Raw genomic sequence first — 23,211 nt, forward strand, 5'->3', positions numbered from 1 at the left:
AAGTTGAGTCTCCGCATTTAACTCGCAAAGGACACAGTATAATCCTCAATATTACTTCATCCATTTGTAACTCAAAGACTTTACAAATGTAACCAAACGGACCGTTTCAGTTTTTTTTTTTAGAGTTGCACACTCTCCGAGTTAAAGGAGCATTCAGTGATTTGGGTGATTTGGAAAACCACCCAGTCCGCCCCGGTAACAAAATGTGCACATGCACGCTCTACAGTGGGGGGAAGTGCAACAGGCCAACAGCATGTGCACCAAGGCCCGCCCCCACTCGATCATGATTGGAGGAAGGCCCCTCTCATCCTGATTGGATGAAGGCTTTGCCACCCGCCACCAAAACTGAAACTAGGGTTTTTTGACCCCAGGGGCTTACTGGGGACAGGGAGGAACTCCTTATATAGTCAGCACACTCTATAGTAGGGAGGATTATCCAGAAAAAAAGAAAAAATAAGTGATATTTGAATTAAGTCAAATCACTGAATATACCTTTAAATGCATGCTGAGGACTTTCCTGTGTGAATCTAACCACTTGAACGCTACTGTCCCCATTCTGTGGCAAACATTCAGCGTTGATGTGAGCTTTGTACATTTCACCCAAGGTATTTAATGTAGAGCAGTGATGTAAATAGGTTTTCAATGTAATGAGTCCCGGGATGCAGGGATGGTCTTTTAGATGAGTCCCAGGGACATTTTATGAGTCCCACTTCAACAACGTTAGGAGTCATATTTTGCCATTTTTACAAATTGCAGCATTTAACTCCCATTACATTTTATATGGTTATAATGTGGTTATATTCATGTAGAAAACTTCATGTATAACTAAAGCTAGCAAAATAAACTAGAATAAAAAAATAGTACAGTATAGTACAGTAGTGCATCCCGTGGATGCAGAGGTTGTTGTTTTTTTGTTTTTTTTATATATCTTTTTATTGGGTTTTTTAAATTTTTTGGGGTCCTTGTTCATATACATGTACATATACATTTGTGATATTGAGGTTGTTGTTTTATTGCGTCCCTTAACTATAAACTGCATTTTGGGATGCAAAATGCACCCTATTTTAATGTCTGGTAGAGTGAAGACAGGAGGGACCCCAGCATAGAACCTATTTTAATGTCTGGTAGAGTGAAGACAGAGGGACCCCAGCATAGAACCTATTTTAATGTCTGGTAGAGTGAAGACAGGAGGGACCCCAGCATAGAACCTATTTTAATCTCTGGTAGAGTGAAGACAGGAGGGACCCCAGCATAGAACCTATTTTAATGTCTGGTAGTGTTAAGGATGACGTAACGTCGAACTAACCATTACGTCATTCTCCCTTCTTTATAAGGCTACACCCAGCCAGAATCTCCTCGTCAGAAAATAACATTACAAACGTAACTCAATTCTAAATCTACGTTCTTAACTTCACGACTTGGTTGAAATCCTTAACTAGTCAAGACAGACCAGACTTTGTCAGACTCCCACCTTCGACCTAAGAGGCCAAACCAAAACCTTAACAGTATTTTCTGACCACCTCAGGTTGAAGCCGAGTCCTCATGGACACTAGGAAACCCAAGGACCGTAGAGTCAAGCACGAAGCACTTATCCCGTCTTATTCCAACGACGAGGAATCCACTTCTGTTATGATGCACGACGCACCTATCCTACCTTCTTCCAACGAGGCACCCACTTCAGTTATGCAGACCAACCCGCCATCCTCCAAACAGGGGGAGACTGACTCCACTTTCACACAACTAGTGAGACAACTTGCTGCTGGCCAGCAGAGACAAGAAGTTCTCTTGACTAACTTGACTAACATTCTTGCTGGCAATCGACCCCTCAGGCAAGATGCCCCCTCCCCCACCAACCACCAACCCACCCTCCCTCCCTCCCTCCAAGCCGAAGCTGCCCAGGGGTCCACTGGAGAAGGCCTCCTGGATATATCTCTTGAGGACGACCCCTGCTGTTTGGTCGACATGAACGTTGAGAATCGTGCCGCACCTCCACTCCAGCGTTTCCGGCCCCCGTCTTTTCCTAAACCGCTTTTTAATGGCACTTCCGGGGCCTGTGGCCGATACATTAACATGTTGAAGCTGTTTTTCGCCTCTGGCGACGGTGAGCCTACCAACGAGGAACGCATTGGCTACTTTGTCTCAGGTCTTTCCGACAGAGCGGAGGAGCTGGCTTTTACTCTCCTCGATAAAACGCCGGCGATCTCTTACTGGGACCTGTCTGCCGACCTCCAGAAGACTTTCGACCCGCAGCTCAGTTCTGCTGATGCCGAAGGGACACGGGGTCTCTACTTGGAGCAAGGGAACCGGACCGTTTCTGAATTCGCGATTGAATTCCGCCTGGTCAATGCAGCAGCCGACCACGCTGAGAGCACTTTGATCAGTTGCTTCACCAGCGGCCTCGATAAGCCCATTAGGGAGTTTGTTGTCCTCCAATCTCGGTTCACCCGCCTAGACACCTTGATTAACGCGGCCTCCGACTATGATAATCGACGCCGTGCGGCACATGCTGATTCACGTAGCCTGGCCTCTCGGTTCTCTCCCTCCCCGCGGTTGTCCAACTTCCGTCCACCCACCCATTATGCCCCCCCTCAATCCGCCGCGGAGCGGCTTTTGCCCCCCCTCTCTTCCCAGCCTTCGTCTGCTTCTTCTCTTCCCCCCGGGCCGAGCCTCCGATCTGGTGCTCGCGCTCCCCTCTCCCCTGAAGAGAAGGGGCGTCGTCTCAAAGCTGGGACATGCCTCTACTGCGACTCCATAGACCACCTGGTAGGATCTTGCCACCTCCTACAGAAGAATACAAGGACCCTGAGTTCCACTGCCAAACCCGCTTTCCTCCTTGTCGGAGAATCGACAACGGCTGGTGGGTCTACTTTGGTCCACACCCCTCTCGAAGCGTCCGTCTGTTGGGAGAATCAGCACACCACTGTCCCGCTCCTTTTTGACTGCGCTGCTCACGGCAATTTCCTCCCTCAATCGGCTGTTGATATACTTGGGGTACCGACTAGAACCCTCCCAACTGTTCGCAGATTTTTATGCGGAAACGGCACGTTCTTGCTCTGCCATCGCGAGACGCTTCCGGTGGAGGTGATCCTCTCCGGTAACCACCGTGAGTACCTTCGACTTTTGGTTCCTGAGAAGGACTGCCCCTTGCCGTTAACCTTAGGTCTCCCGTGGCTTAACCTCCACCAGCCATCGCTTCAGTACACAGGGCTGGGCTCCAGGATATCTCCCTGGAACCCTGCTTGCCATGCCACCTGCCTCCGTTCTGCCTTTTCGCCCCCATCGTCGGACTCCTCTGTGGCCCCACACCCGGAGCCCGTCGACCTCTCTTCGGTCCCTGATGAGTACCATGACCTGTCAAGGATCTTCAGTAAGGAAGAGGCACTCTCCCTACCCCCACACCGAAGCTACGACTGTGCCATTACGCTGCGTCCTGGCACCACTTTACCGGCAGCTCGCCTCTACAATCTCTCTCTGCCGGAACGGGCCGCGATGGACAAGTACGTCAATGACTCGCTCCTTGCAGGGATAGTCCGCACCTCCACCTCTCCAGTGGCCGCTGGGGCTTTCTTTGTAGGCAAAAAGGACGGAAGCTTAAGACCCTGCATTGACTACAGGGGACTTAATAACATTACCATCAAGAACAAGTACCCATTGCCTCTTATCGATTCAGCATTCACCCCCCTGCACTCTGCCACGATCTTTTCTAAACTCGATCTCAGAAACGCTTATCATCTGGTTCGCATCAAGGAAGGAGACGAGTGGATGACGGCCTTCAAGACGCCCATGGGCCATTTTGAGTATCTCGTCATGCCCTTCGGCCTGACAAATGCCCCAGCCGTCTTCCAGGCCTTGCTCAATGACGTGCTTCGCGACATGCTTGGTCGCTTTGTCTTCGTCTACCTAGATGACATTTTGATTTACTCCTCCTCCCGGACTGAGCATATCGCCCACGTCCGGAAAGTTCTACAACGCCTGTTGGATAACAAGTTGTTCGCCAAGGCTGAGAAATGTGAGTTTCATAAGGACACCATCTCCTTTCTTGGGTTCATCGTGAACGGCCGTGGGCTGCAAATGGATTCCGCTAAGGTTTCCGCGGTGACTGACTGGCCGGTTCCCACCACCAGGAAGGACCTCCAACGATTCTTGGGCTTCGCCAATTTCTACCGTCGTTTCATCAAAGACTACAGCATCATCGCTCTTCCACTGACCTCGCTAACTTCTACTTCCATCCCCTTTGCCTGGTCTACCGAAGCGGCTAACGCCTTTACCGACCTCAAGTCCCGCTTTACCTCCGCTCCTATCCTACTCCATCCCAACCCTGACCTACAATTTACCGTGGAGGTCGATGCGTCGGACTCCGGTGTCGGGGCCGTGCTCTCCCAACATTCCCCAGCTGATGGGCAACTTCACCCCTGCTCCTACTATTCACGTCGGCTTTCCCCGGCTGAAAGGAATTATGATGTTGGGAACCGAGAGCTTTTATCTTTGACTGATTCTCTTACTGTTTGGCGCCACCACCTTGAGGGAGCCTCTCTCCCCTTTGTGGTCTGGACTGACCACAAGAACTTGGCTTATTTGCGTACAGCTAAGCGTTTGTCCCCGCGCCAAGCCAGATGGTCTCTCTTCTTCGATCGGTTCGATTTCACAATTGCTTACCGCCCCGGCTCTAAGAACGTTAAGGCTGATGCCCTCTCTCGGCAATTTTCCCCTGACGAACCTGTTCCATCCGACACCACCATCCTTCCACCCACTGTGTTTGTTGACAAAAACACTGACACCAACACCCTTCCACCTACCCTGTTTGTTGCTTCTTCGTCTCCGGACATCGAGACTCTGATCCTCTCGGCTCAGAAGGCCCAACCAGACCCACGCACCACTCCTACTGGACGGTTGTTTGTCCCCGAGGCTGTGCGGCCTCAGGTCCTTGAATGGGCACACTCCTCCCGCCTCTTCGGCCATCCAGGGGTTAACCGCACCCTCGCCTCCATTCGGGGCCGTTTCTGGTGGCCTGCCATCTCACGCGACACCAAGGCCTTCATCTCCTCTTGTTCCGTCTGCGCCCGCAACAAAAACTCTACTCAACCCCCGCCGGGGCTGCTGCGTCCACTTCCCATTCCTGGACGCCCCTGGTCCCACATCGCCGTAGACTTTGTCTCCGGCCTCCCACCCTCTGACGGCAATACAGTCATCCTCACGGTGATAGATCGCTTTTCCAAGGCCTGCCATCTGATTCCGCTACCGAAGATCCCCTCTGCCCGTCAAACCGCTGACGCCCTGATGGCCCACGTCTTCCGGCTACATGGGCTCCCTTCGGACATTGTTTCGGACAGGGGCCCCCAATTTACCTCTCAGCTGTGGAAATCTTTCTGTAAGGCCCTAAACTCCACCGTTAGCCTTTCTTCTGGCTTCCACCCACAGTCGAACGGGCAGAATGAACGACTCAACCAGGAAATCGAAGTCACCTTACGTTGCTTTACCTCAACCAACCCTGCAGCCTGGTCCGCTTACCTCCCTTGGGCGCAATACGCCCACAATAGTTTGATAAATTCCTCAACTGGACTCTCACCCTTCATGTGTTCTCTGGGATATCAACCCCCTCTCCTTTCGAGTGAGGAAAAGCAGATTGCCGTTCCCACCATTAAAGCACACATCGAACGCTGCCAGAGGATCTGGAGCAGGACTCGAGCATCACTCATCAAGGCCTCCAAGCGCTCTCAGCTCCAGGCCAATCGCCGCCGTTCGCCGGCACCTGCCTATTCCCCCGGACAGCTCGTCCTCCTCAGCACCCGGAACTTGAATCTCAAGCTAGAGTTCCGCAAAATGGCCCCACGGTTCATCGGTCCCTTCAAGATCGATTCAATTATCAACCCTTCGGCGGTTCGCCTGAACCTCCCGGATGCTTTGCGCTGCCACCCAGTTTTTCACGTTTCTCACGTTAAACCCTGGGCCCCACGGCCATTGCCCTCCCCCCACCCCGACTCTGAACCCGAGTCTGATGAACCTGAATCTACCGGCCTCCCCTCGGAGCCCCAGGCAGCGGGCGACTCCACGCCCATTTCTACCGCCGATCCAGATCCTGAACCCCCCACCTCCCTGACGCCCAACATTGCTCCCCCGCCCACTTCCCCACCTATTGAACCCAGCACTCACACATGGAGGTTGGACACTCACGGGATACGAAGGTTGGTGGCCGCCCGCCGGAGGAACCGCGACCTGCAGTACCTGGTTGAATTGCTGAACGGGAATCCCGCCAAGCCCCTTTGGATCCCCCGTACTGCGATTCCTCCTCACTTTATCAGAGAATTTGACAAAACCCGTTCCACTACCCCCATGAAGACGCGCGGACACGTCCGTCGAGGGGGAGGTACTGTTAAGGATGACGTAACGTCGAACTAACCATTACGTCATTCTCCCTTCTTTATAAGGCTACACCCAGACAGAATCTCCTCGTCAGAAAATAACATTACAAACGTAACTCAATTCTAAATCTACGTTCTTAACTTCACGACTTGGTTGAAATCCTTAACTAGTCAAGACAGACCAGACTTTGTCAGACTCCCACCTTCGACCTAAGAGGCCAAACCAAAACCTTAACAGGTAGAGTGAAGACAGAGGGACCCCAGCATAGAACCTATTTTAATGTCTGGTAGAGTGAAGACAGGAGGGACCCCAGCATAGAACCTATTTTAATGTCTGGTAGAGTGAAGACAGGAGGGACCCCAGCATAGAACCTATTTTAACGTCTGGTAGAGTGGAGACAGGAGGGACCCCAGCATAGAACCTATTTTAATGTCTGGTAGAGTGAAGACAGGAGGGACCCCAGCATAGAACCTATTTTAATGTCTGGTAGAGTGAAGACAGGAGGGACCCCAGCATAGAACCTATTTTAATGTCTGGTAGAGTGAAGACAGGAGGGACCCCAGCATAGAACCTATTTTAATGTCTGGTAGAGTGAAGACAGGAGGGACCCCAGCATAGAACCTATTTTAATGTCTGGTAGAGTGAAGACAGGAGGGACCCCAGCATAGAGCCAATTTAGCATAGGGATTAAGTGGCTAGAAGGAGCCAGCGGGCCAAGTGGGCATGGCCCGATTCCTGGCAATCTTTGGCAGCCTCGTCCGTCTCTGTGTCACACAGCTTCCTCACAGCCGTGGCAAACAGGCGGTGACACCTGTCACAGATGTTGGAGCTAGCCAGCAAGCTAAAGTCTGTCTGTCTGTCTGTCTGTGGATATCTGTCACCAGCTTCAGCCAGGAAGCCAGGTCATGTCTATTCTGATAATATCTGTGCTAAACACTAACCCAGTGTGTCGGGTGGTATGTGCGTACAGTATGTGTGCGTACAGTATGTGCGTGGGCGTATGCATGGATCTGCGGAACACTAGTATATTTCCATCATAAAACGAGCTTATGCTGATGAGTTGATGAAAGCAGTGCGATTTGACCCTTCCAAACTGTGTCCAAAAATCCAAACTATGAGGGAAAAGTGTTTTACTTGAACCCCATGTATAACCCTGCATTATAAAATGGACGGTTGTAACCAAGCATTCTGTCTGTAAAAAAATAACGCAGTAGGGTAGAGCCTAGAACTCCAAACCACGTCAGGAGTCAGACTGCCAATAGGTCATGTCAGACACCAATGCTATGTGTCATGTGAGTGATAATGGTGGGGTGTGTGTGCGTGCACGCACGTGCATGCCCTTGCATGTGCATGTGTGTCTGCAAGAGCCGGATATATTTCTACTTCAACCTTACTACTACTTTGTGCTACTAGAAGAATAAAATAAATAAAGTTTTATGCAAATGTTATGCACATTTATATATTAATAATTTACATTTGGGGGATATCTTTCACAATAATAAATGTACATGTTCTAGACATTCTAATGATCACAAAACATATATATAACAGGCGTTTTGCGTACGTTTTTCAGGGTTAAAGGTCAAAGGTCATACGTAAAAAAATTGCTCAAAATTCCAGATATTTTGAAGTTGTGTGAATGTCTGCCTCTGTGGGGGGTATTTATAAGCAAATATCATGACCAATGGCATTGCAAGACTAAACAATGAACATCAATGATGATGTTTAGGTAAAAAAATAACAGAAATATAAATATGAATTAATTAATTAATTAATTAATATTAATTCATTAAAATAAAAATGTTACGAATAGCATCGCTGGGGCTTACAGCATATTAAATAGTCAAATCTCTTTTTATATCTCACAAAGACAGCCTATTGACAGATGGATATGATGACCACAGTGGGGGGTTGAACGCCCCTGCCAAAACGGATCCCTGCTTGCTGCAACTCAGGTATGTCACAAAGAAATGCAACCAAACCACTTACTGTACTCATAACTTTGTGTTGCCTTGGAGTTCAGGCCAATCCATTGCCGACATTATGATTTAGTAACAGTACATGGCTGTATGATTATATAGCCAGACCCACAATCGTTTTTCCTCAGTGCCGAAACAAGCATTGCCTAGGTGTGCTATATTGGCCAGGAAACATCTCGGAAAATCTATCCTTAAAGGAGCATTCAGTGATTTGGAAAACCCCCGGGTCTGCCCCGGTAACAAGATGTGCACATGCACGCACGCACTACAGTGGGGGGGACACGCGACAGGCCAACAGCACACACACCAAGGCCCGCCCCCGCTCGATCATGATTGGCGGAAGGCCCCTCTATCCTGATTGGATGAAGGGACGAGAGAAATATGTGTTGGTAAGTATCACATCATACACATCTATGAAAAATCTCTCGGAAATCGACAGCTCCCTCATCTGAAAGTATCCCCCACCCCTGGGGGGGGGGGGGGGTCTGGCCTTGTGTGACAAAGTCAACCCGTCAGTTCAGCTCATACTGAAGTTGGGAACATGCTCCGTATGGGGTCCAGTTCAATCATATCTCACAGCGCTATCACTTCCATTAATGTTGACCACGACACAGTGGGGGACGTGGCACTGCAAATGTGTGGCCCGAGTTCTTGATGTGACACAGAGCGAACACACACCACAGGTATTGAATTGTTAGACCAATAGCAATTAGCCAGCAGACAGGTCTGGCTAATATGATGCACAATAAAATCCTGAGTGTTCAATTAACTCCATTTGGTTACAGTCCTACATTGTCAACGACTAGAGTTACAAATGGATACATTAACACCAAATGTTTCACTCTATATATTCCCACTCATAAACAAAAAAGTAAACACTGGACAAAATGAGAAAATGAGAGAGGATGGCAATCATAATCATAATTGGCAGGGGGGTTCTGGATGTACGTAGGGAGCTTGTTTACTGTGGTTCATCGTGTCCACCGTGTCTCTGTCACAGTAATCCAGAGAAACAGACATACATAGTGTGTAGACGTCAGAACGGCTTTCTCCCCGATTCTCTCAGTCTCACTCATCTCGCCCGCATGCATAAGCGCACACACACACACACGCACACACACACACAAACCTCATTTCCTACACGACATCCATCCCCAGTCCCCTCCATTACCTCCCTGCATTACTAAACTCTTCTGATGTAAAATTATACATTCAGACATTTGAATAATTCACATGACTAAAAGCCTCTCTCTATTTTTGCAGAGGGAAAGAGAGCTATTTACCTCAAATCACATTTGAATAAATCCCATAAATCCTTTCAAAGTTCCCAGAGATAAACCAATCAAGGACCCCTGACTGGGGTTGGCCGGCCAATCGAAATTAGCATTCATACTCGGAGCTGTGTTTATTCAAAAACATCAAATAGCAAATCAAATTGTGGGTTTGCCTATTTGCGAGACTAAATTTGTTTCAGATAAGAAATAGGTGGCTAATAGAGAGAGAGAGAGAGAGAGAGAGAGAGAGAGAGAGCACATTGATGTTGTAATGCAATTTCAACCATAGCAGAAATATTCAATATAAGGCTAAAAGATGATTTGCGTTCCGTCCATAAATATGGACTGATCATTTAATTCACACGACAAGAAAGGGCAGAAGACAGGAAAAATACATCTCATATTCTAATTCAAGGTCAAAGAGTGCACAAACGCACACACGCACGCACGCACGACGCACAAAGTGTGGCCGTGAACACAATACATGTCAGATCAAACTCTATCCCTCATTTTCTCCAACGGCCCCTTTTATATAATGCTACATCCCTTATCTCTCCGTCTGTCTGCATCAGAAGTACACTCAGGTCTACCAGATAGACAGACCTCATGTTTCCCCAGTCGGTCTCTCACTGTGTAAAGATTGAACAGGCAGTAACACCCTGCGAGCTTCCTCTTTTTCTGTCACCCTTTAACACAACAACCAACTGTCTAGGACATTCCTGTTTCCTGTATTGTAACGGATCGCACGCACGCACGCACGCACGCACGCACGCACGCACGCACGCACGCACGCACGCACGCACGCACGCACGCACGCACGCACAAATAAACAAATTGTGGTATATTTACAGATTCACACAAAAAAACTTCTTGCAATTAACTCATTTATTGCGGCTAGCTGTTAGCATAAATCCCAGTTCCAGGTGCCACCATACGCGTTCACTTTAAGAGTCGGAGTTTGCCCGCCCCCCACACACACTCGCTACACACACTCGAGTATCATTGGCACAAGCACACACTGTGTGACCTTTCGTCAGAAGCTTTTACATGGCTTTCCTTTCAACTGCTTTACACAGTGATTATATTTTCAATCCCATAGCTGGAGCGGTGGGGCGTTACCATAGCAACCAGACCAATGTTAAAAGCTGCCGTGGGACTCAACCATTATATAGATGGAGTATACATTGGGGTCCGTATATATACGGACATGGCAAAGAAAGAATGAAACACGAGCAACTATATGAGAACAGTAACAAGTAACAAGCAAGTGTGTGTGTGTGTGTGTGTGTGTGTGTGTGTGTGTGCGCGTGCGTGTGCGCGCACTCTTCCTGTCTGGGATCGCTAGTCACAAGTTCCTGCTTCTTGTTGTTCACACCAGTCTGACACGTGAGTACAGAAAACAATAACATCTCAAAAACTGCCATATTTATTAAACGGACAACTTCCTCCCAATGTGAAACTCCACGCACACACGCACACGCGCACGCACACACACACAGTATACACAAACACACAAACACAAAATGGTCAAAGCAGATGTTAAGTGTGCCCCTGACTGCCCAGCCCAGAGCACTGTAGTGGGAAATATACAGCTGTTTTGAGCAAGGTTCCACATGGTTGAGACAACCATGCCCTTGACAAGAGTACTATACAACTCCTTTTTCATGGGTCCTTACACAGTGAACTGAAATACATAGAGACAGGCAAGTCAAGTTACATGTGCACATACAACTACTACTGAGGTACCACCACCACCACTATCACTGTATGGCTACTGCTGCTGCTGCTGCTACTACTACTAACGGCAATAATAATGCATTACATATGATTTGTATTAATAACAATAACAACTGGAAAGGTGCAATTCTGTAGTTGCACTGACGCAAATCCACTGGGAAGTGAATTCCGCCTTACCATTTTCCGCCTTACCATTTATTTTGTGATGTCATGTGACACAGCAACGGTGTGTGAAGCATGACCAAAAGCTCCACTTTTATGTTGTGCAAAAGTTAACAAAAAGCAGGTTTGCTTTGCTGGCAAAGGTTATCTCTGACCGAGAACAATAGTGTGTTGCCTATAGCAACCACACTAATAACAATAACAACATGAATATGAATACAAGGGTATGGGGGTCATGGAGAAAGTGAGCACGCTCATCCCTAGAAATGAGCCGAGTATCCATCCATAAACTTGCCCTTGACTGACCTGCCTGTGGCACTAGAGCTGCTGTGCAGTGAGTAAATGCTGGGAGTCTAGTTCTTGGAGAACAGATGCTGGGGCCAAACAGCTGTTCAGCGGGCATCCAGCTAGCACCAACTGGCATGGCCCTCCACCCAGGAACAAAAACACAAACATGTGTTGCTAAGACCTCCTTCCAACACACACACACACACACACACACACACACACACACACACACACACACACACACACACACACACACACACACACACACACACACACACACACACACACACACACACACACACACACACACACACACACTTTTACTAAGTGAATAAGTCAACTCCTTATGTCACTAATCATTGAACTGACATTTCAAGATTCAATAATTGCATTGTAGTAACTACATTGTAGTAACTACATTGTAGTAACAACACATATAAGAATTAAGGGTAATACTAATTGCCCAAAACTACCCTAAAGTGAACCCAAAACTACCCATAAATACCCTGAGGTACCCAAAAGTGTATCTTTTGATTAGGCTTCTATGCTCTTGAGAGGAACGGCATCTGGTGACTCGCAGGCCATGCTAGTGAGCTCCCATTGCGTAGGCGTAGGGATTTGTGTTTGTAGAAAGTGTCTGGATCAGTGGACTATGCCATTCTCTCAGTAGTCGATCAAATTATCTACGAGTGGCGTCCTCTCTCCTCCATCTGAGGGGAGTCGTGCTCATTTGGCAATGCCTAGACAGTGAACCCTTGGCTGAGTCTTCTTCAGTATGCATTGAACTCCTGCGTCCCACATGAGGTCAGAGAAGAGCTGTATTCCCCTCTCTTTGCCCATGGTTGCTCAAAATAATAGGAAGAATTTGTCTGTTTCGAGGCTCCCCAAGACTGATGACAATGCCCTTTGTTTTTACAGTATTGGCTGCAAGGCAGTACGTCTGCCACCAGGCTGTAACTGCGTCAACAGCCGCTTGCATCTGCACTCAGTGCTTTCCAATTGTCTAAAAGACAGCTGTGGGTGTTTTGCCTGTGTGTGAGTGTGCACGTGCGTGTTGTTCCTTTCAAAGAGGAAGTATCTTGTGAAGCTTCAATAGCACATGGACTGTGAGGAGGGGAGTCATAGAATGCAACAAAACATCTTGAGCACCCCAAAATAGAGAGAGAGAGAGAGAGAAAGAGTGTTGTGCGTGCATGCATGCGTGCGCATTGTAATTGAGACTCACCCTGGAAGGATTGGATGGCTCTCTCCACTAGCTCTTCTATAGGGTAGCTGGCCAGGTCTCCCCTGGCATGCTTTGTCTTACAGTAGGTACACGCATTCAGACACCTGCAAAGCACACAGAGACAAGACAGAGGATTACAGAGAGTTTGGACACACAACTGTTCAGTTGAGTCAATATGGGTGTTCTTTGGCGTCTTTTTAATTTAATTTTACTGTGCTGTACAACCACACCACAAGGGGTAATGGACACAAGTGTGCAACCTCAAGTGTGTTTTGAACCATGGAATATAATGGTTCTTACTGCAAAATGAATAATGCAGTGTAGTAGAGTGTAGATTAACGCAATAATTTAAAACAAAACCACAGGCTAGATTCTAATCAAAGACTCAACAATGAAATTCCCTCCGGACATGACCAGTTAGAAAACCCACAGCAATGTATTATTATTACATTTAATTTAAAATCCTATGCTATTCTTTGCTCTCTCTCTCTCTCTCTCTCTGCGCACACACATTGGCGACACTTTCACAGGAGTACTGTGAGAGTTTCCATGTGGAACTGCCACAAAACATTTAATGAAAACATGCAAACTGTGCAAGTTGCAAGTTGTCCTACTCCCACCACAAATCAACATTGATGAACACGCATTTGAAGATGGATGATCAGAGACAACAGCTGTCCAGGTCAAACCAGGAAGATAATCATAAAGATGGGGGTTTTTTTCCTAATAAAGAAACTTGAATCATCAACTGTACAAAATCTTCACAAAAGCTTAACTTTCCCAAAGTTGCCCCTAACAGCCAGGCTCACAACATAATTATGTCACCATACAGTACCTGTGATTAGCCTATATTTTGCTGTATTGCTCGCCAGATGAACCAGTAACGCTGTGAAAGATAGACATTTTGAGTGATGGCAGAATGCTGGGTGAGCGGAGGCGCTTTGGGATGGGGGTCAGATCAACATATGGAATGAATTCTGTACTGGCCATGTATGGAGCGTGTATTGAGTGTACAGGGTTTGATGAGGTCAGATCAACATATGGAATGTCACAATAGGTCAGCTCCATATATGGAGATCTAAGGGTGGCAGCGGGGTGCCCAGGGAGGGCCGGGCCTTAATTCCCAGGCCCGAACTCTAGTTTTCGCCGGCTGCCGGGCTGTACTAATAACTTTGGGGTGGGCCCGTCTAGAGTTTGATTGAACAGGTATCAGTCAAAAGGGAGACACCGAAGAGAAAGGACGGGTGGGGAGGGATCAACATATGGAATGTCAGAAATGGTCAGCTCCATATATGGAGATCTAAGGGTTTGAGGTAAGATGTAGATGCTGGCCAGCTCCATATATGCAGATCTAGGTGATGATCCAGTCTTCTCCATGTATGGCTATACAGGGTTCGATGAGGTCAGTGTTGTGATCTTCATATATGGAGACGGCCATGTATGGAGTGTGTCACGAGGCTTGACGGACTGACGGCCATATTTGGTGACGTGACGTGTCACGAGGCGTGATGGACTGACGACCATATATTGAGACGTGACGGATGGACGGATGGACTGACAGCTTTTACAGGTTTTCATAGTAATCTGCGACCTACAGTCGCAATTAATTAGTAGGATGAGGATGAGGCTGTTAAATGAACCTACATTAGCCTCTTCCTTCACATTCAAATCGTTGCCAGTCCCAAATATAACGCTGTAATTGTTATTGGCTACATTTATGCACCTTCTTGTCGTTTTGTTTTATTATCATTATTTTATTCTGGATATGACAACCTCTTTTACAAATGTGCATAAAATATTGTGCATGCCAACACATTCCAAATGTGTGTGTAAAATAAAATGTATACATGTTTTTTTAGATATAAAAAAACACAATTAATTCCCTACGAGTATAAAGGAAGGAGAAGAAAGCACAGAGGAGACAGACTGTCTTTTATGTTGTAAACGCTGAAGTCGCCGTCAGAGTTCAGTGAGCTTCAAAGTAGTCAGTCAGCGATTCACTAAAGCCAGAGGCAAACCAGTAGAGGGTAGAAAGCTATACACGCATGGCCTGGACTCAAACACCATCATGATGTTTTGGCCATACACAAAAAAATAGGAAAAAAATAGGGGGTGCATTAGGATTAAAAAAAGGAACAAAACAAAAAGGTTACTTTGAAAGAAAATTCATGGATGTACCAGAAGTACTAAAAGAGAAATTAGGTATTTATACCACATTCTGCCAGCGGCAGAGAGAAAAAGTACTCAAATGGAAAAAATAAAAAAGTTTTCACACACCAGAGCCAGAGGCAAGCAAGTAATACAAATACACTTCCCAGTTTGGACCCTAAATATGCAACTACTGCAGTCTGCAGGAGTAGTATTTGGTTAAGCAAGCCAATCAGAGAGGCTGTTGTGGGAAATCAAAACCAAAGGATATATATATGTTTGTGTGTGTGTGTGTGTGTGTGTGTGTGTGTGTGTGTGTGTGTGTGTGTGTGTGTGTGTGTGTGTGTGTGTGTGTGTGTGTGTGTGTGTGTGTGTGTGTGTGTGTGTGTGTGTGTGTGTGTGTGTGTGTGTGTTACCCATTACAGTGGTACGGTGATAAGGGGGGGTTGGGGAGAATTAACACTACAGTTACCAGAATAGAACATTTCAGTGAGTTCCCCCTTCAGTTCCTGGCTGTTGATTTAGTTAACAGAACAGAGAACATTGGCCTGGGGCAAAACACGAGACTAACATTACAACGCGGAATAAATATGAGTCGGGGGGAGGGGGGGGGGGGGGGATACTCAATGGTGGCTTTCACTGATCTTTATTTTTTTCCTCTCTCTCTCTCTCTCATCCACAAAAATATCCTTAATAATCAGAACAAACTAACCCATTCTCAAAGTGAATAAATGGCGTTCTCATGACCGTGCAAGGCTTCAGTCATCTCCTTTTAAGTGGGTCCACTGTCACCCAAGTGTGACCAATACAGAACACAGTCCAACTCATCATAAGGACAACATGACCACTTACTAATAATACAGCACTACTAATCGAGGACACAGACGACGGATCCAAACACTTCATCGCTTAGTTCCTCTACATAAAGACGCCACTATGTTCGAACTGTTTTCGGTTACCCACTGCAGTTCAGCATGATAACAACATTATAAGGAACTTAGTTATGGCATATTGCAATCGAAAATCACTATGGCATTCTAGTAAACAAACAACATGTCTGCATAAATGCATTAAGCTCCTATACTATGGCGAAACGATGGGGAATTCCATGAAACTCAACATAAACAGGAAAACTGTACTGTAACTAAAGCAAAAGCATAGTAATACAGTGATGCCTTAAAAGAGATATGACTGGCTGTGTGGCTGCCGTGAAAACAGTCTCCATTCCTATATCGTTAGGGATACGCAATGGTATTGCCGGAGGTTCACACAGTTCATATTGACATACTGATAAAACTGAACCACACATACATTCTGCAAAGAACCGTGTCTTGAGTTGGCTCATCATGTCAACATCAACATGTAATGTGTACAATAACTATAAGGCCTGAGCTGATTCTTGTGCCATCAGTGTGGCTGATTACCAGCTGTCACGTACAGTTGGGTGCCACCGATATTGTCCCATTTAGGCCTGACCTCAAAATTTAAAAAAATCCTTCTAAATCCTCCAGTTTTCTGAAATAAATATTTTCACGATTTAAAAAAAATAGCAGACCTACAAGCTTGTAGCGCGCCACTCGGTGGCGCGCTATGAGCTTGTAGATCTGCTATTTTTCAATAGCTAAATTATAACAATGTTTAAAACACCAAAAGGGGTTCCCGCCCAAAATGGGTTAACTGTCCTTTTGCGCAGATCACGCAAACCTCAGCAAAAAGAAAAGGACAATATCGATGGCCTCCAACTGTATGCCTGTGTGAAGAGTCCCAGACAGTCCCACTGTGACCCAAGTCACAGAGTTCAGCAGCATTAGCAATACAGCAATGACTATATCTCTTAGGCTAGCACTCAAAAACAAAACCGCAAATGGGTTATACACAATTACAGAGTGCGGACAGCCTGAGTAGAAGATTCTGGTTTTCTGTACATCCACTGCTGTCAAATGAATCGTGATGGCTGTCAGTGACTTGCTCTGTGGACCATCTCCATAGCTTTCAATCAGCATATTGTATGGTTTCCGCTGTCCGTTGCTTTTGATGGCCAACTGTCACGGAGGCAACATTCAAAATGCCAAGCCTTTTACAGCAATATAAAAGGCATTTATGAATTGATGCGTTGCGATCGATCCATCTACTCTCAACAAGCGTTTAATGATAAGTCAAACGATGCAACATTTAGAAAAACAATTAGGTTGTGAAATGAGTCCATGCTTTTGTCTGTGTGTGTGTGTGTGTGTGTGTGTGTGTGTGTTTTCCTGCAACAACCAACAAATAAAGAGAGAAAACAGAATCTATAGGTGTTGCATATTATTGGCATCGGCATGCTGCAGCTATCAGTGTGCGGCCCTACCATACTCACTTATTCTTTAACACTTGCACCAAAACTGCTCTGGCTATACCATCTTTCAATGTGTCAATCAATTCATCCATCCATCTTTATCTATCAATCATCTATCCATTTATTGTATGTGTCCATTACTTTCTCTCAGGGTACGGTTTATCCATGTTGTGGGCACTGAAGATGGCAGCTAGGTCACAGGACCTAGCCCTGGAGAAAACACTAACAGATGGGGCCCAGTGTGCACAAGTACACCCGTGTGTGTAGTGCGTGTGTGTCCGCACGCACGCACGCACGCACACGCACACATACACACAGCACCAGGGGGTCCATCCATCTTAATGTGATCAGGGCCAGCTGAGTGGATCACACCAACATTAATCTCAAGAGACAGTTCCTATCCTGCTCGTGTGTATGTACGTATGCATGTGTGTGTGTGTGTGTGTGTTTGTGTGTGCGTGCGTGCATTCGCCTTCTTTGGTTCGTGCTTGCATTCGTGGCTGTATGGCTGCATGCCTTCATCCTTGTTTGCGTGTATGTACACTGTGTACTATGTATAGCTACGGTTGTGTGTGTGTGTGTGTGTGTGTGTGTGTGTGTCTACTGTACATGTACTGTACATGGGTGCAGTATGAGAACAAGGCATTAGGTGCCTAGCCCATCCCATCACTCTAAACAGACAGTGACAACTAGTCAGGCCTTAAATGGAACATACACTAATACTGACTGAAGGAGAGGAACTCTCTCTCTCTCTCTCTCTCCTTCATATATATATATATATATATATATATATATATATATATATATATATATATATATATATATATATATATATATATATATATAGGGATCCAGTTGTACAGGCTTGAATTCCATTACTTAATTCTGTCCTCTGTTTTCCTTTCAGAAAACAGACAGGCCACCGTACTCGAAGATTGCATTTGTTTTCATGACTTTGAAACTTAAATGTGGCGACTTCAGATGACTCCTCAATAACATAGAGAGGAGGGGGGGAGGGGGAGAAGTGAGGTTGAAAACAGTTGTCCTGTGTTGATGACAACAGCAGCATCTACAGAAACACCAACAATGTCCCCTAAGAATCCACTCTTGCAGGGAAGATCAATCTCCATTTTAGACACTAACTGAGTTAGACCCACGGGGTGCAAGGCTCCAGAGACTAAACACTACTACACTCATTTATTATCCCCGTGACCTTGAGAGTACAGTATGCATCGCCTACATACAGCACAATTTTTTTTATTTCATAAATAAATTATTTTAAAAACACAAGATGACTTCTTACCAACTAATTGAATAGTCATGATTTAACACAATCGGTGTTCCTTCAAAATAGGAGCTCTGGGGTGCCGGAAAGACATGATGAGTCAACGGTAAGCTAACATGAGCCCAGAGCGTAGCATACGGTAGCCAAAAGGCGAACTGAACAATAAAAAAAAGGAAAAAATTCAGAATATTCTTATCTCGCCCGATAACATCGAGGATGCGCTAGGACGTCTACAGACGTCGTATGCACCCGACGGTTCGATTCCCTATGACGTTTCCAGACGTCCTATGTACGGAATGTGTTAATAGTGGTGGCGGCAGTCATCGTGAGCGTGAGCAACACGTAAGCTACACGTGTTGAAGAGTGTTAGAAGGCTATCTATCAGGGCGCCCACTGGCCAAGTGGTCCAGGCGCAAGCCACATATAGGCTTTGGCCTGACAGCGTGTCGCATGTTCGAGTCCCGTTCATGACGACCTTTGCTGCATGTCTCCCCTTGTCTCCGTCTTTCCTGTCAGTCTTCACTTGATACTATCAATAAAGGCAGAAAAGCAAAAAGAAAATCTTAAAAAAGAAGGCTATCTCCGTAGCTAGGTAGCTAGCTTAGCGTTAGAGGCTAAGCTAGGTACGGTAGCTACAAGCTAACAATGGGGTTAGCAAGGCGTATATCTATTCTACGTCCAAGCATAGACATGCTAACGCCACGCCTGCCTCCGATTGGCCTACCGACTGTCCTCCGAGACACGAGGTTAGTCCGTGGTGGGAAATAATACAAGTACAAGAGAATGACAGCTTGGCACGCGCGACTAACTTGTAACTTTTATTTTTGTAGAAGAGGCAAACTAACATTCTTTATGCCGTTTGCTATGATTGAATGATTGATTGAACACGTATTTGTATGATTTGATTTGGGTGTGTTCTAAATTAAAGTCTAAAGTGTTAGTGTTGATTATCGTGTATTAATCTAATTATAGTAAACTAATACTATTATACTAAAAAGGATAAAGATCAAGAGAAAATAGACCTTTTTTATAGTTTACACTGTACACATGTAAAATAAACGGCATAAACAAGTTTGCCTCTTCTCAAAACATAAAAGTTACTGTCGCGCGTGCCAAGCTGTCATTCTCTTGTATCGTACTTGTATTATTTATTTATTTTCCACCACAGAGTAACCTCGCGGCAGACTGTCCAGCATATAGCAGGAAAGTCTGGTAAGGCCGGCAGTGTCGGTAGGCCAATCAGAGGCAGGCGGGGCGTAACAATGTCTATGCTCGGACGTAGAATAGATATACGCGTTAGCAAGTGTGCGGAGAGAGCTTTAGTGGCTACAATCTCCGCACCTAAATGTTAAATTTACGTTATATATATAGAAAGTTCTTATGCGTTAAGTTTAGTCAGTAAAAAGTGTTGTGGTCCTGAAATACTCAAGTCCTATCCTAATGAAACTCTGTGGAAACAGAGCTTGGGATAATGCTCTGCGTCTTCAACAGAAGTGCAAATTGAATTCCAGACTAAACCACTGGGTCCTGCATATAGGTGGGAAGGGTGGACCGTTACACCCAGCCAATGAGATTGTCTGGGAGCTTATCATGTAATGCTTCTGTGATCACGCCAGAGTGTGCTCCAGAGTCCCTCAGGACTCTGAAATTGTATATTTTCTGTGTTCCGTTATTGTGGGGAAAGCGTTCGCTATTTTCTGCCAAAGCTTTCCCCACAACATGGCTGCTGCGGTTTAAGTTGTTAAACGTGTACCAGGAGGTATAGGCCTAACTCGCTTCCTTCTTCAGGGTTTAATCAAGTAAAACAAACCACGTAGAATGTGCCCATCTACCCTGAGGGGAAGGTTACGCTGACAACACGTCACAGTGTAATAGAACATGGAGATCAGAGCAGCTACCTGAGGAATACGGTTCTCTTAATGACTGTTTGATCTGAATACGCTCTCCCCAGCTCTCAGCGCTCGTCTTTCTCCGTCTCCACGCTCCTAATTCCCCCTAATCCCCACACATCTTTCTCTGTTCCAACTCTAACCCAATCTGTCCCGCTGTCTCAGTACGCTCATTTAGATGTGAACGGATGCTGCCAATGGTGGGCAGATCACCAGTGTTGTGTTCTCTGGAGAGAGGCTATAGTATAGTCAATAAAGTTTAAATACACAGCGTCCCAAACACAAAACCACACCACACAAGCCGTCCACAAGGAGGTGGCGAGCGGTGCTCTTCTCCCAGGAATGATACACAGTAAAATCCCCAGTGTTAATTTACCTCAGAGAGTGTACAAATGGAACACATTTCGTACACTCCGAGTTAAATGAACACTGACGATTTTACTGTGAGCGTGAATTCACCCGTTTCCTCTGCAGTCCCCATGGTGAGATCCTCCTAGTTAATTACACCACAGAGGTAGCTGAGGAGCTTGACTACAATATAGTTTATCACCACTGTCAAAATGAGAGAGAGAGAAAGAGAGAGGGAGAGGGAGAGACTAGCTCCCTGGTGTGAAGGAGAGAGAGCAAGGGAGAGAGAGGTAAAGAGAGAGAAAGAGGAGGGTGTTCGCTTGTATTGTCTCAAAGTAGCCACGTCTGGGCAACAAAGAGAGGAAAGCCTTGTTATTTCTTGACGCACACACACACACAAGGGTGCCCCCCAGACAGCGACAGAGTTCCCTGGCGAAGCATCTTGGAGACGGAGAGAGGAAAGACAAAGAATCAGGAAGGAAAAAAGTTCTTAGCTCCACAGATTAATAACAAAGAAGCTTAGAATGAAAACCTATGAGGCTGTGTGTGTGTGTGTGTGTGTGCGCGCGCGCGCGCGCGCGCGCGCGAGCGCGCGAGCGAGCGAGCGAGCGAGCGAGCGAGAGAGAGAGAGAGAGAGAGAGCTTTAATGGAAACAAAGCTTTGACTTCAGAGGAGAAGTTGGGACTTGGCTCATGGTGCTCATTGGGGGGCAGCATGGCTGTATGTGTAAGCAACGTCTTAAAAGTGGTAAGCTGTTATATAAGTAAACAAAGGCCTGAAACATTTTCAAAAGCACTGCACTGCAATGGCAAAAAGTACATTGCTGCAAGGTTCCGGACAGCGGCTGCGTATGTGGTTCTGATTTTACAAAAATTTGGTGTCTGGCAGATGTGCATGCGTTCTACACATGCACAGTTTTACACTACACTCACAAATCTGTCATGGAGATGCACTTCTGCCTGCACACACTTTCATCTCTTCTGACTGTCAGGGCTATTTCTTCCCAATAATCTAAGGACATTGGGTTGTCTTCATAGGCTTTTAATGATTAGTTATACAGATGTGGGCATGCTATGTGACATATCTCCTCACACAACCCCTCCGCAAACAGCTTGTCCAAATTTCTAGCGTATGCAGTGTCACCATATTTGTACAGTATGCGTGGTCATACAATCTGCGAGCCACGCAGATGTCTGGTGACAAAATCTGCATCATATGACGCTAGCAATAGCTCGACTCGCAAGCTACGAGGATGTGGAAACTATATATTTGGCCTTGATACAGTCATCCAACAGTCAACGTGAATGTTCAAAATAACAACGCCAAGTCCCATTGAGTAAAGGAACAAAGAAGTACAGTATGTATGTTCCTGTCTTCCCAAAATGTCAACTAGCACAAACAGCAGAATATGAATACGATCTCTAACCATGTTACGCATGTTGTACTTGGTTTCAGATTTACATGTCGCTGTGTGTGTGTGCGCGTGCACGTTGTGTGTGTGCGTGTGTCTCTTTGTACTGACGCAGCTGGGGCCCAGTCCTCTCTGCTGAATCCATCCTTTGTGTCTGACCTCATGAACTCTCTCTGTTTGTAAGTCTCGTGCTCCTCACGCTGCTTGCTGGAACTATGTCTGCGTGTGTGAGTGTGGTTGTGTATGTCCGTGCGTGCGTGCGTGCGTGCGTGCGTGCGTGCGTGCAATCCGTGCATGTGTGGGGTAAATGTTTTGTAGAACAGTTAAGCTATGCTAAAACTAAGACAATATAGTCAACAAATAAAAAACTAGACTAAAATGTTAGAGAGGGACTAGTGGAGAAGAGATTTTACGTATATGAAATAAAACACTGGGCTACATACATTCATAGACCACATCCACATGCCTGGTATAACCACTCTTTCAAGTGTGTCGATTAAGTATGAATTAGGTTATACTGACTGACTGGCTTACTATTTGACAGACGTATTGGCTGACTGACTAGCCCACTCTAAGGCTACCGTCACACCGACTGACCACTGCTGTAGGCTGCCAACTGTTTTGATTATATTTGAGTAGTGGATATTCTGGTGGACAACTGAATAGTTTTTATTTGCTTTTTGTGAAAAGAATTGTAGCACATGTAGGGCCTACTACAGTATGCGCCTAGACATGCATGTGCATGTACCCACACACATACAGTACACCCG

At 46.1% G+C, this 23,211-nt stretch overlaps 1 protein-coding gene across 1 annotated transcript in view; it reads right to left on the reverse strand.

Annotated features, from left to right (window-relative positions):
- Positions 1-23,211, reverse strand: part of cdkal1 (CDK5 regulatory subunit associated protein 1-like 1) — a 366,940-nt gene that overhangs the window by 227,065 nt on the left and 116,664 nt on the right. Inside the window, exon 8 of the mRNA XM_079503511.1 lies at positions 13,026-13,129. Within this exon, the coding sequence (XP_079359637.1) occupies positions 13,026-13,129 (104 nt within the window). The remainder of the gene's footprint in view (positions 1-13,025; positions 13,130-23,211) is intronic.

The sequence above is a fragment of the Electrona antarctica genome (genome assembly GCF_951216825.1).
Source record: "Electrona antarctica genome assembly, chromosome: 6".
In the NCBI taxonomy this organism is placed as follows: Eukaryota; Metazoa; Chordata; class Actinopteri; order Myctophiformes; family Myctophidae; genus Electrona; species Electrona antarctica.